Source organism: Falco biarmicus, chromosome 7, assembly GCF_023638135.1.
Source record: "Falco biarmicus isolate bFalBia1 chromosome 7, bFalBia1.pri, whole genome shotgun sequence".
In the NCBI taxonomy this organism is placed as follows: domain Eukaryota; kingdom Metazoa; phylum Chordata; class Aves; order Falconiformes; family Falconidae; genus Falco; species Falco biarmicus.
The window spans coordinates 38,992,225-39,007,203 of NC_079294.1; the positions used below are offsets into that span (position 1 = coordinate 38,992,225).

At 41.1% G+C, this 14,979-nt stretch overlaps 1 protein-coding gene across 3 annotated transcripts; it reads right to left on the bottom strand.

The window, feature by feature from the left end:
- Positions 1-932: 932 nt before the first annotated feature.
- Positions 933-14,818, bottom strand: GMFB (glia maturation factor beta). Of its 3 annotated transcripts, none has more exons than XM_056346230.1 (7): positions 14,664-14,818; positions 12,361-12,457; positions 11,767-11,816; positions 10,762-10,813; positions 9,643-9,723; positions 7,386-7,459; positions 933-4,813 (listed from the first exon to the last, which is right to left on the bottom strand). In XM_056346230.1, the coding sequence occupies exons 1-7, from the start codon at positions 14,664-14,666 to the stop codon at positions 4,742-4,744; spliced, it is 429 nt and encodes a 142-aa protein (XP_056202205.1). In that variant the 5' UTR covers positions 14,667-14,818; the 3' UTR covers positions 933-4,741. The 3 variants fall into 3 exon arrangements, with proteins under 3 accessions (XP_056202205.1, XP_056202204.1, XP_056202206.1); XM_056346229.1 differs by lacking the exon at positions 14,664-14,818 and adding an exon at positions 14,188-14,533; XM_056346231.1 differs by lacking the exon at positions 14,664-14,818 and adding an exon at positions 14,129-14,525.
- Between the last annotated feature and the right edge of the window lie 161 nt (positions 14,819-14,979).

The window sequence follows — 14,979 nt, forward strand, 5'->3', positions numbered from 1 at the left end:
GGGGAGTGGGGGAAAGGAAAAATCAGCTGCTCTTGAGAGTCATTCTTCTCCCACAGCAGCTTAGGTGTTTTTTTCAGAGCTTTGGGCAACAGATTTTGTTGCAACATACTTAGGTGCCATTCAAGAGCACAGCTGCTTCAGCACATCTGGCATTTTCTCCTTCACAAGAGCTCTCTTGCCTGGGGGAGAAGGATGTTACTTCTACCATTAGTGCTATTCTTCAGCATGGGCAGAAACAGTGAATATCAGCTACCAAAGCCAAATTCCTTGGTCAACAACATAAGAAAAAAAAATCCCCAAAGATCAGGAAAGGAAGAAACAGTCAGCCAGAATGAGGAAAAGGAGTGCTTCAATCAAATTAATCTAATGGTCTCTTGAGCAGGAAAGAGATGAGCCAACAACTGTGAGGAAAGGGTGCAACTAAGTTCCTTTGGCTTCTTTCAAGCTTTGAGGACCTTGACAGCCACTCTGACACTGTTCACTTGGCACCTGCACTCTATAGTGTCATTTCACAGCTCCAGGTTATGCCGGCAACCTTGACCTTGTGGGAGAGATGTAAAATAGAAGTCTATGTGGTATTCCAGAATGAAATGGAGCCCCCGTGCTGTCTTGCAGCTTACAAGTATGCTCACTTGAGTTCTGTGATACAAGGTGCAGAGCAGCAGAGGCGGATGGCAGTTATCCTGCAGTATGCCATCAGATGCTGTCCTCCCCTCTCCCTGGCTGCCACCCTTCACAACAGATGGAAAGAGGAATTATTTTAGGTAGAAGAGCAAGCGAGGGAGTACGTTCAAGCCCACGGGGTGCTGCAAGTCCAAAGCAAACTCCAGAAAGCTGAGAAAGGGAGGAAAATCATACCTACTATTAATACATTTTCCTGTCAGACACCCATTCTAGATGTGCTACTTTGCAATTAAAACAGGGCAACACAATCTCTTAATTAAACATTTTATTTAAACCAATACAAGCACCACGCTTAGCAAAAAAGATTTGGTTTAAAGTAAACATGCAATGTGAACTAGCAGAGACTAAACAGCATATGGAAGTTGTACTGGTTACCAATATTTTCATGGAATTGCCAAATTCTCAAAACTGGCCATGACCCTCTCGCACCTTTTAGCAACTGCAGCACTGGTGCCAACCAACATGTCACCGTACACAAGTCAACCAAGTCTGGATCACGTAACAAACACAAGAGTGTCACTGCCCCTTCTCATGTCCCATCACACCTCCATTTCACAGTTACTAGGTGGCTGTATCCAAAAAAATGTTGCATGATTATTTCTTTTTTGAACGCATGAAAGTGAAGAATTTAACTCCCTTTGCATGTGTGATTCAGATCCCTGTTACTAGTTTAACATTGTTTCTGGACTAGCTATTTTACAGTTAAAGATACAAAAATGGAATCCTGGTACAAATGCGTAAGATGCTCCTTTGGAGAAGTGAAAAGGTGTCAACACCCGCATTATTGCCTCCTTTGATAGATCAAAACAGCATTTATGATACTAGAAACACACTTAAACCATCAAATACCAGAATTTGGTTTTTTGTTAAAAATATTCAAACAATACAAATCCATTTTATGGGCTGACATGCAAACTCATGCTTTAATTCAGCTTACCATCGATTAATAGGATTAGAAGAGCTGTATCCCAGCCATCTAGTCAGTATTTAAAGCAAACCAGATTAATTGTGGCAGAAATCTCCCTTTGAGAGACTGTTAACTCCAGGCCAAGGATTTTACGGCCAACTCACTAACTCCTGAAAAATAGGAGCTCACAATGGAAGATGCTGACTCTCAGACCTTTAGCTACAAAGGCTCCCACAGGTGGCATTAGTTAATTTACATTGCCCTTTAATTTGAACGCTCTTTAGAGATCTGAAAATTCAAGACAAACGTACAATTACAGATGGGCAACTCACTAGTAAAGCACAGTGAGAACATACTGGCCTTCTGAACACAGACACATCTGCCTCCCACTGATGTTATGGGGGCAGCAGTACAGAAAATACAGTGCTAAAGATAACTTGGGAAAAATAGGTTAGAAAACAAGTATTACTTGTGCAGGAAAGATTTTGACATAATTAATGTCTTTGTTTAATCAAGTATTAGCACTACCTGTATCTGAAGGGCCTAGGACAGTAACCAGCAGACAGCTGCGTCAAAACACTGCATTAAAAACAAGGAAACCACAAATAAGCCTAGAACAGCAAACATCCTCTGCACACTCATTCTCCAAGTGCCTGCAGCTGCTTCCTCGCTTCCACAGCTCAGAGAAGGGAAGGAGGTACAGCCACCAAGCAAGGCTGTTTGAAGAATAATACTGGTGGGCTGAGCAGCATCAACACCCTTCCCATGAAAGTGGACTTTAACACTCTCATCAGGATTTGTCTGCTTTCTACAAGACTTGCAGGGCAGTGCCAGAGGCAGAAAGTCCTTAAGCAGAGGCAACAACAGCATCCAAAGCTAAAGAACTCAGACTGAAGATAGAGCCATAAATAGCAATATTTTCTTGGCAGAAGGTGGAGTGATCCAGAGATGAAGAATCAAATTCAATCATTTGCCTGCAGCAGCTCCAGCTCCTCCCCTCGCCTCCTGAGAGACAGGCCCCTTTTACAGTTATTTTTGTCAAGACCTGTGCAGCAGCGGTTGGATGCTGGCAGCCCACCAGTGTACAAAGTACAATGACAAAGATTGTTAATTCAGTTTTCCCCACTGCAAGTCAAGCTGAACATTACAAGTGACAGCTTTCCTCTCACCCACACTGTACTTTGACATGGCTTACCTTTAGCACAATGCCAACAAAACTAGATCCTTGCTGTTTCAAGACTGGGACTTAGAATGACACTATTCTTTAAGCCAAAGTCTTATTTATACAATGCTTGTCACAAAATACATTGTTTTTATTTATCTGTAGTACACAAAGATCAAGCAACAGTTTCATAATCAACATTTTTTTTGTCCAGGGAAGTGAAACTGTGTTTCCAGTCACTGCACTAACACAGACATTTAATTACAAGCATTTCTTTCCCACGCTGAAAGATCAATTTAAGTGGATCATTCTAACATGTATTTTGAAAAGCTCCCCTCAAGTCAGATTTGTATACAAATAAATGAGTAGTAACATCAAACTCAGAAGAGATTTACCAACAATGAGGACCTTTGCAAATTAATTCCTTGTGATCTTAGAGGAAGTAAGTGTTTTAGCACTATCACAACATATGTTTACTACCAAAAAATAAACCTTCTTTCAGCAAAGGTTTCACAGCATGAAATACTGGCCTCTAAATTTAACACTGCATTCCTTCTCACCAAACAGATTTGTTAGGGCAGCTGTATTTTAAAGTATGTTATCAACAGGAAGCTGCTCTTATGCAGATACTTACTCAGTAGCACAACAAACATGAGCAAGACAGTGAGATACTGTCACATGAGTACTCCTTTTGCCACTGCATGGGCTGAACATGTCCCATATCAGACAACTACTCTATTCAATATAAAACAGACCTGTAAAAAGACTGGTCATTTATAAAAGTTAAATACTATTTTCACATTAGAATATTTGCTGTTTCAAAGAGATGAACCGTAACTAAATGAAAATCAAGTTATCACTTATGCAAAAGCTCTATCTGGAATGTAATTTTGACCAACAAGCAGTTAAGAAAGTTAAGAGACTGTAAAGTACTCAAAAGCTATGTGTGGCCAACTTTTATAACAAAAAGTGATACAAATCATTCATTATCATGAAAAGCTTTAACCTCCTGACTCCTACAAATGGAGTAGATGACAGGAATTTCAAAGAAAATGAGGTTAGCTTTTTTTTTTAAATCAGATGTCAACTGCAACACCAGGCACTAGGAAAAAATGTTACTTCGATTCTTTAAAGTTTTTACCAAATTTGTACTAAGTGGCAGTGTAAAATTCTCAAGTCATTTTAAAGCTAACAAATTAAAGGCACACAGTATTAGCAGGTGTTCATATCATAGGAAATGAGCAAAGAGGTAAACTCTGTAACAGTGTAGTAAGTTATATATGCAAGACACCTGGTATGAGAGTAACCAGAGTTGTAATTCAGCCCTTAGTTATCATCTAGTTCCTGTAAGACTGTATCAGCATGAGAACTGGACAGTCAAAGCTTTGCCCTGAAATTTAGAAAGATTTGACTCAGTCAAGTGAGGAATTACTGGAATGACAAAAATTAGTTCCAAGCATTTGAGAAAGCTCACGTGGACTCAATGGAAAGATAAATGGATGGATTTGCTATACAAGGATTTTGTCTTTCTAATACTAAATGCTTGCAGGGAGTAATTTTCAAAATTGAAAAGACATTAAGTCAAAAAGTCTGTAAAGTAAGTAACAGTACACAATTTCTGCACATAAATGGCTAGTATGTGTCATAAGGATGCATTTGTAGCTCAGAAAAAGTTAGCATCAGCTTCCAAATTATGTTTGTAGATACAAATCCAGAACTGAACTATTTTAGTTATAGAAATATTAGTCACAAGAGTGCAAAAGGAGTCCCTGCAGAGGAGTATTCCCTTTTAACAGGTACAAATAAGGAAACACCTGCAAAGATTTGTTACTTCAAGGAGACAGACCTGCTATTCTTTGCACAAACTTTGCACAAGAGATACACTGCAGGAGACAGATGTAAATACAGTGCATTTTTTAGATGTAAGTATTCATGTCTGGTTCCAGTATTATCAGGATGGTACATAAATACTTATTACAGAGGTTTTCTTAATGGAAGAAGCCCAGTTTCTCACGCAGCCATTCTTCAGTTAGGTCTTCTGTATTTCTTATTTCAAATACCTAAACAAAATTGCATTGTGTAAATTCTTGAGGTGATGGTACATGAAAGGGGTAAGCATACAAGGCAACCAGTACCTTTTCCACACAAGTAGTTTGAGCTGTAATAAACCAGTAACCAACCTAGAGGTTCCATGTGCTTTCTTGAAAGGATCAATTAATCTTCTCAAATAACATCAGTACAAAATATGCAACACTAAATGGCAAGGAATATTACTAACGAACAAGAATCCCATAATTCGTATTGCTAGAGTATGTGAGAACAGCACATGTACAATACTTTATAGTTACTCTGAAATGGCACCATTTCATATGTATTACCTCAGCAAGAAGATTGTCTGTTTTAAGACTACAAATGAATTTAACCTCTGGACTGGATTTAGCCCAAAGTTCAGGAATTTTGCTCAGCCCAAGAGGGTTCTCCTTTTTGAACTGTTCAATTTCTTACTTGAACTGAAATAAACCCTTAGTATCCAGTAACATTGTTTTCCCTGAAGAAACAAGCCCGGGATACCTCAAAATAGGAAAAAAACCCAAACAAGACCAAAGACAAACAACCAAACCCCAAAAACCATTAACTCAAAGCTTTGCTGAAGCCTTAAAACAAATCTTTAACACAGCCTTGAAGCAGAAAAGACCAGAGACATGAATATACTCTTTACGTTCCATACAGGCAAGTGACTGTTTTGTTGGGTTTTCTTAATACCCTTGAAGAGAGGCTAAGTTAATTCTGTATTGCTAACTGGAACCTTTCAGATGCCCACAAATCTTTTCAGAAGAGTCAAGTAAGTAAATTTTGCAAATCCACAGGCCTTCAAAAGTGGTGCTCTAAGTAATGAAAACAAGAAAACTATTTTAAATTGAGACTGTTGTTACTACTCTGACAACACAGAAAAAGGCTATGTCAGCACTTTATCAGTTATCTGCCCCTCTAATGGTATCGAGTACATAGCTGCAAAAAGCATGCTCAGGCCATTAGAATGGATGGGATTTTGTAAGACTCACAAAACAAGCTTCTCTGTTAACCTGCTGTTTGGAATGAGCTTCCTAGTTAGTCCTGTTCTCAGCCATTTCACCATTTTAATCTTCAGGAAGCAATTCAAGTTCTGTATCTTTTCTTCCTTATTACCCATTTCTGCTGCAGTAGACTTTGGACACTGTTTCTTGTATTCAGTGATCCACTACTATCAAATAATATTGAGGGGTTTTTTTTGTTTGTTTTTGAAGTAAAAGATAGGGGGGATACCTCAAAATTCAGTGTTATAAGAAAAGATCAGCTTAACAGAAGGCAAGTTAATATGCAAGTCACTGAAAAAAATAACAGGACTCAGTTCAGTCACATGCAGCAAGCACACCAGGAGGAAGTCACAGCATGAGCTAAAATGAAACATAGCTCAGCAAGCGGCAAGAACAAAGCACAACTGAAGAGCAAGTAAGCAACCTGAACTGGAGACAGGCTATCATCTCCAGCTTCAGAAGGAAGATGATCATGGTCCTCTATATCTGCTCCTAGGCTTTCATTCAAAAGCCTTTCAGACCGAATTTCTCCCACTTGACAGGTGATAGTATCTCCAACAGAGCTAGTCCTCAGGCTTTCACCTTCTCATCAACTTTTCCTTCTCGCTCACTGAAAACTGCCTTCCTCCTCATGGAATTCTTCCCGTCTATCAAAGATGCTAGAGTTCTCAGGTCTCTAAGACGCACTTTCAACTGAACTGAAAAAAAATGTATTTCTTGGGGCTGTACTGATTGATTCCATCATTTTATCTCCTGTTTCCCTCCCATTTACCCGTCAACTCGATGTCCAATCTAAAACAGAGAGGGCCTTTTTCACAAAGTACAGCTAGAACAAGTAGAAATTCACAGTTCTTTTATGGGCCCAATGTACATTTTTACTGCGATGTCAAAGGACTAAGGATAAGGAATAACAAAAGTGAACAGTGCTTTTGGGGAATGATGAAGTCATTTCACATTGTATGAAAAACCTGAAGTGACCACTGACTCTTTAACTTTACTGGTTGAAACTAAAGTTTTAAGAAGTCTAGGTGTCAATTAAGTAGAGATTTCAAAGGTCTCCAAAATGACAATTAGGTGGCTTTTTATTTTTTAAATATATATACACCTAGGCCTAGTGAATGCAGTGATTTCTTTTGGTCTTAGTACTGGGAGAAGCAAACACAGGGAGATTTGGAATTGTTCAGCACTTGGCACATACGTTACTTATCCTGAAGGCTATGTTCTGCAAGTGTACAGCCCCATGAACTGTGCAGCCACACCAGTCTGCACCACACCATGCTGAGACTTCAGTCTATTCTTCCCATCAATAAATTCATTCCCAAAATAAAGACAGCCATCCTATCAATGGATATTTTAGTTTTAGAGAACACAGTTCCTCCTGTATCCTAAAACTCCAGCAATCCCCACGCCTCTCTCCAGTCTTCCTACAACAGAATCTGTGCACTGTAATTACAAAGTCTCATAACATCCTTCTTGTGATAGGTTCAAGCAAGACACAAAACAGCTTCTGCAACCTGCATTTAAGGGGGAGACAGTTATTTCAACTAGTCAATTATACCTTAGTGAGCTCAGCTGTCTGTACAAGCTTATTCTTGCTTCCAGCATACATCATCTGCTGTTCAGGCTTACATCCTGTAGTTGTTTGGGAAAAAAAAAAGGGGTTGTTTAGTTATTTTGACTGCAACACTTCAAAACTAAATTTTATTTTTTTTTAAAAAAAGAATCCAAACAAAGCTGAAGTCTCCATTCAGAAAAGTGACCTACTTCTTTATATACATTATCATCCTTGCTCTTACTTTCATATCTAGTACTTGAAAAGCACTTCCAGAAGTAGTAAGTGTACAGGTTGAAGTGGTGGTCTCAACATGCACCTCCATTTCTGCTTAGACCTAACATCAAATATTGCAGCAGTCAAACTTGAATCACAACAGCCAACTAATCAGCACCTCCTGCCACTACAGTAGCTAATTACACGACATTCTTTGCTCTTGCTATTTCTAGAAGATGTCCATGCTTTTGCTAGTTACACTTACGCAGATCTTTATACCATGTGCCTTTGAGCTGGAGTCAAACTAAGAACAAACCAAGTCAGTTTGAATTTGTTGTTCCTTCTCCTAATCTCTCCCCAGGTGAATTGGCAGCTCAAAATGACTCCCTACTCCCACAGACCAACTTAAGTCACAGTTGAAGTTAACTGCTGTTTAGAGTCCCAACTAATGGCTCATTGCTTCTGACTCCAGTATCAGTCTAACCACCGACTTATGTTTGAAGAACATTTTTTGAAACAGAAAACATCAAGAAAAAAAAGGCTTTTTTTTAGAAGTTGCTTGCTTACAAGTTTCTAGATACAAGTGTACTTTTAAATCTTGCCACCCATAAAGAACATTGTCTAAGCTCTCTTTTCCTATGAAGTACTGCAAGTCTGCCCGCTTTGTTATTTCAAGGTCTCCCAGGATGTTTTTTACTGCTGTTCTAACTCACAAAATAGCTATCCTTCAGAAGAGAAGTTAACACCTGTAACATTTCTCAGGTAACTACAGAAGAATATGCTCACTAGTTGCTCAACTCTTTTACCTACCTAGTTATTTTAGGTCCAAATAATGAAGTGTAAAACAATGCAATCAGTTTATCTTCTTCTAGAGTATAACAAGGATAATCCAGTAACACTATCAAGCTACCCTATTACAATTCAGAGCAGACTGTAACCACAGAGCAATTCAGCTCTTTAAGTCCAAATCAAGTCACAGATTATTTGGGTTCTATAAAAATTACACAGCTCCCCATGCAGGTATGTCTATATCAAGTGTTGCTGTGACACAAGCAGTGGAAGTCACTGCTCTGTATAAACCTGGGATGATCCAAGATCAGTGTCTTTCTCCCTGAGCACAGTGCATTCAGCCAGCACTTTCACCTGCCCAGATCTGGGTTATGGAGTCCTCTCTCCCTCCTTTTCACCCGTAATTGTGACAGCCCTTTAGACCTTCACATGAAAGCGCTGTTTGGAGGCATCCTCTGTTGTTGCCCATTGCACAGAGCCCCCCTGGAAAACACTCCTCTTGAATCCTATCCTCACCCTTTTAGAGCCCTGTTCCTGTCACAGGTAGACATGGGTTCCCATGCCCTTCTGAGGAGAGGGATTTCCTCCCAACTAGTCCCTAATATCTGAAAAGCAAGACTGACAGAGATGAACAGAAACCCTCAGGAACAGAGGTGGTATTACCCAGCCCTCTCCCCATTCATCTCCTGAGCCTTGTCTGATTTCCCAAGATCTGAGGGGAGAGTGACAAGAAACACATTAGGTTAAACCTACATGAACAGATGCAGAGCGCTCCTGGCTCCTTTCCTTTAGAGGAGCATGTTGCTGAGCACACCACTAGAACACAGTGGGCAGGCACATTTAGAAGGATGCAGCTTTTGGCCATCTAAGCAGGAAACCAACACTTCTGTTCAGCCATCAGAAATAGGAAAGAAAAAATCTCTTCTATCATACATCTTAAGTGCCCTAAATGTGAACCCCAAAGGCAGCAAAGACCTTCAGCAACCTCCAGGTAGATCTGGGCAGAGGAAGTGTTCACACCTGGCATGAGCTGATGGTGAGGATGAAGCTAATATACTAGTGATTCCCTGCTGCCAAAGAAGGTCTCCAGATAATGCCACAGCTTTACAGTGCCTTGCTTCCGGCAATGGCATAAGCAAACCTAGCCTTAAACATCTGAACCACAACTCAAGCATTAAGCACTCATTTTATCTTCCATAGCAAATAATATTCCCATATTTACAACACATAATAGCTACTGTTCACAATGTTCACTCACCAACTGGACTGGAGAAGATAAAGCACAAGGGATAAGAAACTCTTCCATCATCATGCTGATACTTGTAACTATACACAATAAATGTTTTTTCTGAGGTTAAAGAAACTAAGAAATAAATGTTATTAGGATCCAATCCTCAGTTATCAGGGCCTGATGCAGGTATAAATAAGTCTTGCATTCTAAAAGATGCTTTAAATTTGGTAAGTAGTCTCACTGTTTTCCTGTTTTCACTTCCATATTTGACTTTTAGAACTGATCCCACCTGCCCTTACCAAAGTCTACCATAGCTGGGCGTAAGGGCTGCCTTGGTATTACTGTTTCACATCAGAGCTAAAAATTATCCTTTCATCACTAATACTCCTCTCCTAGCTTTGTAAAAAGAATTCCCACATCCACCAACATGTTTCTGGCTTGATGAAAGCCAAATTCCTTCTTTGCAGACTAAGCACTTTATTGTTTCAGGTATTTTTGCTCAATTTGAACTCAAGTTTTCACTAGGACTCCTGCTTTATAGTCTACTACTACACTACAGTCATGAAAGGAAAGATTCAGAATGACACATGGGATAGCACCAGCCAGCTTTTAAGGCTAATGGTGGCAGGTATTTTCTTTGCTTATAAGTACACTTTTTATTTCACCTAGCTGAAGAATAATTTATTTGTCCCTCTTCTTTTCCCTTTTTAAAATACAGAGATTCTTCCCTAGACCACATGCCTACAGCACTCCCAGAATCAGTAACTGCAGCAACATAGCAAGGGCCACATCCTAAGAAAGTACCAAAACAGATCCCAAGTTACACAGGCAGTTTTCTATATTCAAAAATAGCCACATACAAAACTGGCACTTTTTACTCATTTCTTTACATTAACAGCAGCGTGGCTTTGCTTTACTTCCCCAAACATTATATAGTCAAAAAGAAAATAAGATCTTGGGAAAGACTTAAATGGTCATTGTTTCAACAATGGGACAACTGTTCAGTGCATCATAGAACTGATCCCTTGGTTATCTCACAAAGTATCAGTAAAGTCACACTACAGGCAGGTATTGGCCTAAAAAGGTGAAGTCCAACTTTGTACAGCTTGCAGGAGTAAGACCAAATCCCAGCAGCGCAAGAAGGATATCGAGGTTGTCTCTCAGGCAGCTCATCTTTTAGCTCATCGGGAGAAATACCCTGGTAACATTAAACACAAGCAACATTTGAACAAGTGATCTTGCTGGCGTACTATGAAGGCTAAAGCAGAATAATGGAAGAGTAAAACATCTGTAAGTTAGATGTACATCTACAGCTGAACTGGTAATGATCTCTCACTTAAATTACTAGAGCAGTTCAGGAAAATTCATGTGCTAACAAATTCCTATGACTAAACGTAGAATTAATGTTAGTATGAATAATCATCCCTATTTTAGGCATAATGAGTTTAGGAAACATTTTTGGCTCCAGTTGGATATGCTGGCAGCTACCATGCTTATCTAACTAGTGCTAAACAGAAGTAAGCAAGCACACAGCAAAAAGTAGCTGTTAAAATCAGCTACATAAATGGTGCTTTTGAAAAATTCAGTCCTTCCTCCTTGAGCAAGAAAAAAAAAGAACCCCCGTTCTATTTAAATGTTACATTAATTTCTACATTCTGGGGAATAAGAGCTATGGTTAATGCTCAAATCCCTGGGAAGGATTTAATTTTGCCCTATGTACCATTAAGAAACACTACACACTGGGCTGACCTTATTCTGCCACCTATCAAATTTAGAGTCTGCAGAGGATTAGCAATCCTAGCTTCTAATTGATGGTAGACCAGCTCAGAGTCAAATATGCAGATCTACGTGGAAACACAGCAGAAATCTTTTCAAAAAGCCAGCAGGTGCCAAAGGTACTTTTTACATAGTTTTATGGTAACAGCTTTAAAATAACCTTTTTGTGCAATTAATTAGTCAACTCAATTGCTTCTGCATAGTTCCACTATTAATAGTGCTGTGCTTTACATGCAGAGTGACCATGCATTTAAATAAGCTCATGACCCAAATTAGATTAAGAGTTTGATAACAATTTGAAACTAAGGCAGTACCTTAGAGACAACAATACATTGCAGGCTGAAGATATTCTTATTTACAATTCATTTAACAAACCTCATGCTCCTCATCCAGTACCACCAACTGCTTATCCTTGTCGATTTTCACTACAAATCAAAATGAAACATAGATCAATGTTTTCTCAATCAATTTATATAACATACACATGAAGCTTTTTAACATTCCCCCACAAGTATATTCCTTGTGCTTCCATTTTGCTTCTTCGGCGTGCCCCAGGACTTCATAAAAATCATGGAAGTCAAGAGAAGCATACAATATAAGCGCTGTTCATTGTGATACACTCCTAAATTTTAAAGACTGAAACGTCAAACTCCCCTGCTTAAAGGCTACAAAATTTATGAACTCAAAATGACTGTGCCTTGACATTTTCTACTATCATTTCACAAAGTGGTAGACTGAGCTGCAATCAAGCGTAAATACTCAACTAAGAGCAAATGCTGTCTTACATCAGAAGAACACACTGCTTTACAGTTAAAATTACAGACAGAATTAGAAACACTGAAGTTCATGTGAGAAACAGCCTCTTGGCTCCCATTTACCCGTTACATCAGCAATATTACATGGGAAGGAAAAGAGAAGACAGGATTTTCTGCAAGACCTTGCATTTTGTCAGATGTGTTTTTAACTTACTTATAATGGCAGCGTTGTTGGTTTCTTTACGAAACCGGAATTTTCTTAGTTTCTCCACCAGGTCTTCAGCAACATCACAAACCACCAGAGACTCACTCTACAAAAAGGAAATGGCAGAGGGGAGGGAAAGATAAATCTTTCTAGTAAACCAGAAAAAACTCCGCATGTCACGCATACGTGCACATAAACCCTACCAAAGTGGAACTGCATGCGGCATGTCCAAAGTTTTAGAACTTACACGTATACCAGAAAAACCATCGATGAGGTTTCTGAAAATAACAGAACTCTTATCTGTTTTAATATCTCTCCTCAATACCACACAATTAGCTAGAAATATTAGCTATTCCTGAAGTGGGATTATCCTCACATCTCTTACAAGTAAACAAATTTTACAGTTCATTTGCCAAGACAAGTCCTGAAATAAGGAAGCCCCTCAAAGTGGCAGGAAATGGGTTAAAGTAAGTATTTAAAGTAACAGAAGCTACTCTTAGTATCTCAGAAGAACACAGACACTAATCAAGGATCACTGCTTATTTTTACCCACCAAAACATTAACTGAACTTCGGAGATTTACATACACAGAAAGCATTTAAGGCATTTTTATCAAAAAGCATGCATACTTTCCCCACGTGCTTCTCTGTTACTAACTCCAATCTTTTTTAGAAGTGTCCAGATAGCATATTAGTCATCACACTTAAGATGGAGAAGGAAATGATTATTTCACAAGCAACCATGCAGGTTATCTTCCATTACACATGCAACTTTTAAACTGTACCAAGCCAACCACTGCCATTTCCTGAGCAGCATCTTATACACACAACCTCTACTGCCACAGTGAAGAGGCACATGCCAGTTAGATGAAGAAAAGATATTTAACATCTCCAGTTTATTCATATTACTGTATTTATAAATTCTTAAGGCATCAAGGCTTTTGTGCCAGAGCAACTGTATTTTAAGATTTGTTTAAAAAAATTGCTCAAATTAAAAAGAAGAAAGTTGTAAGATTACCTATCACAAGCTCTACTAAAGAGGTGTTTCATCAAGACAAATCACTACTTACAAATGAGAAGAAAGTTACTACTTAAACTCCAAGTTCTGTCTCCTCATGTTCAACATTGGTTTGTTTGAGAGATTTTCATCAAAAAGCAGAGGTGTCTCTCCTTCTCCACTTACAAAATCACCTTGCAAATATCCTATGCTTGCTGTTACTCCTAAAGAGACTTCCACCTTGACCATATTCTGGCACAAAGTCTTGTGCCTCTACTCCCTTTTAACAGCTGGGGAGGAAATCAGGCTCTGCTGCGATAGGACAGGTCAGGCACTGTGTGCACAGCCTTCGTTATTTTGCTTGTTTCCCCGAAACTTTAAAGACTGTTCTTGGCTCCCTCTGAACCACAAGCCTCATTAATACCCACTCTTACCATTTCAGGTCTCTATTTATAAAAAACAACAGAGTTTAGGGCTGCATTTCAAGGCTGAAGTTATATTCTTTTACCAAATGCTCTTTTCTGAAGGGAGCATTTCTCCTAGTCCTCTGGGCTCAGCCATTTCCTAACATCTTCCAGCAGACACTGCAGGGTAAGCAGTGCTTGTTTCACACCAGTGCAGCCACACAAACATAAATCCCTAAGAGAAGTTGAAGGCTGTGCTGGCAAAACACATCAGATTCAGATCAGCTATCGGGGATAAGCTGGCTCACCAGTGCTTGGTTTAGTAAAGACCAAAGAAAGTCAAAGAGACAGGAGGACTGCACAGAGAGCGGGCACACCTGCCAAGCAGCGCGGTAGGGGGGTGTTGCGGTTGGTTAACCTCAGCCACCATTCATACCAGCATTACGCTTCACGGTTTTCAGAACACGATTTAGCCGTCTGCCGAACAGCCGCTGGCAAGGCAGGTCACGACTTCCTTTTTAAACAGCTGTTTCTTCACTCTCCCCCCGCAGGCTGCCAGCCCCCAGCAGAAAAACAACCGAGAAGGTCCTTTTGCCGGCGGGGCAGCAGGTGACACGGCACGGCCCGGAGTGTCGGGCGGGGCTGGGCAGAGCCGGAGAAGCCTCTCACGGCGGCGCCTCGCCGGGCAGCACCCCCAGACCGCCGGCTCGCCCTGAGGGGCCGCCTGCCCCCGCTGCTCCGAAGGCACCTGCTCTCCCCTCAGAGCCTCCTCCCCGGCCCGCCAAGCCCGGCCCGCGGGGACACCAGCCTCACGCCGCCCATCCCGCCTCAGCGAGGGGAACCCCCCGCGGCTGGGCTCCCCGCGGCCCGGCCCGGCCCAACCCCCCCTCAGGCGGTACGGGCTTCTCTCACCATCCTTGCGCGCGCGCAACCGCCTAACCGCCGCCGCTCGCGCGCCAACAACGAAAGCCGCCGCCCGCCGCCTCCTCGCTGGGCTGCGCACCCCACTGCGCCTGCGCGGCGAAGACCCCTCGTCTCCCCCTCCCCGTCGGCCAATCAGCGCCGCCGTCCCAGCCGGGCGGGCGGTGTCACCCGCCTACGGGTAGCGGGAAGGTTCAAGAGCGGCGGGGAGCGCCCCACGTGCCGCAAAGGGCGGGAAGGAGGGAAGGGGCGCCGGCGCCGGCGCTCGCCGTGGTACCACGTGACAGCCCAGCCTCGCACTCCGCAG

What these genes read in the sequence shown, in the direction of transcription:
- GMFB (XM_056346229.1), bottom strand. An exon ending in TACTGGATGAGGAGCATGAG is followed by an intron (nt 10,814 to 11,766) that starts GTTTGTTAAATG and finishes TAATGTTACCAG; the next exon opens with GGTATTTCTCCCGATGAGCT. An exon ending in AGACAGCTGAGCTCACTAAG is followed by an intron (nt 4,814 to 7,385) that starts GTATAATTGACT and finishes AATTTTGTTTAG; the next exon opens with GTATTTGAAATAAGAAATAC.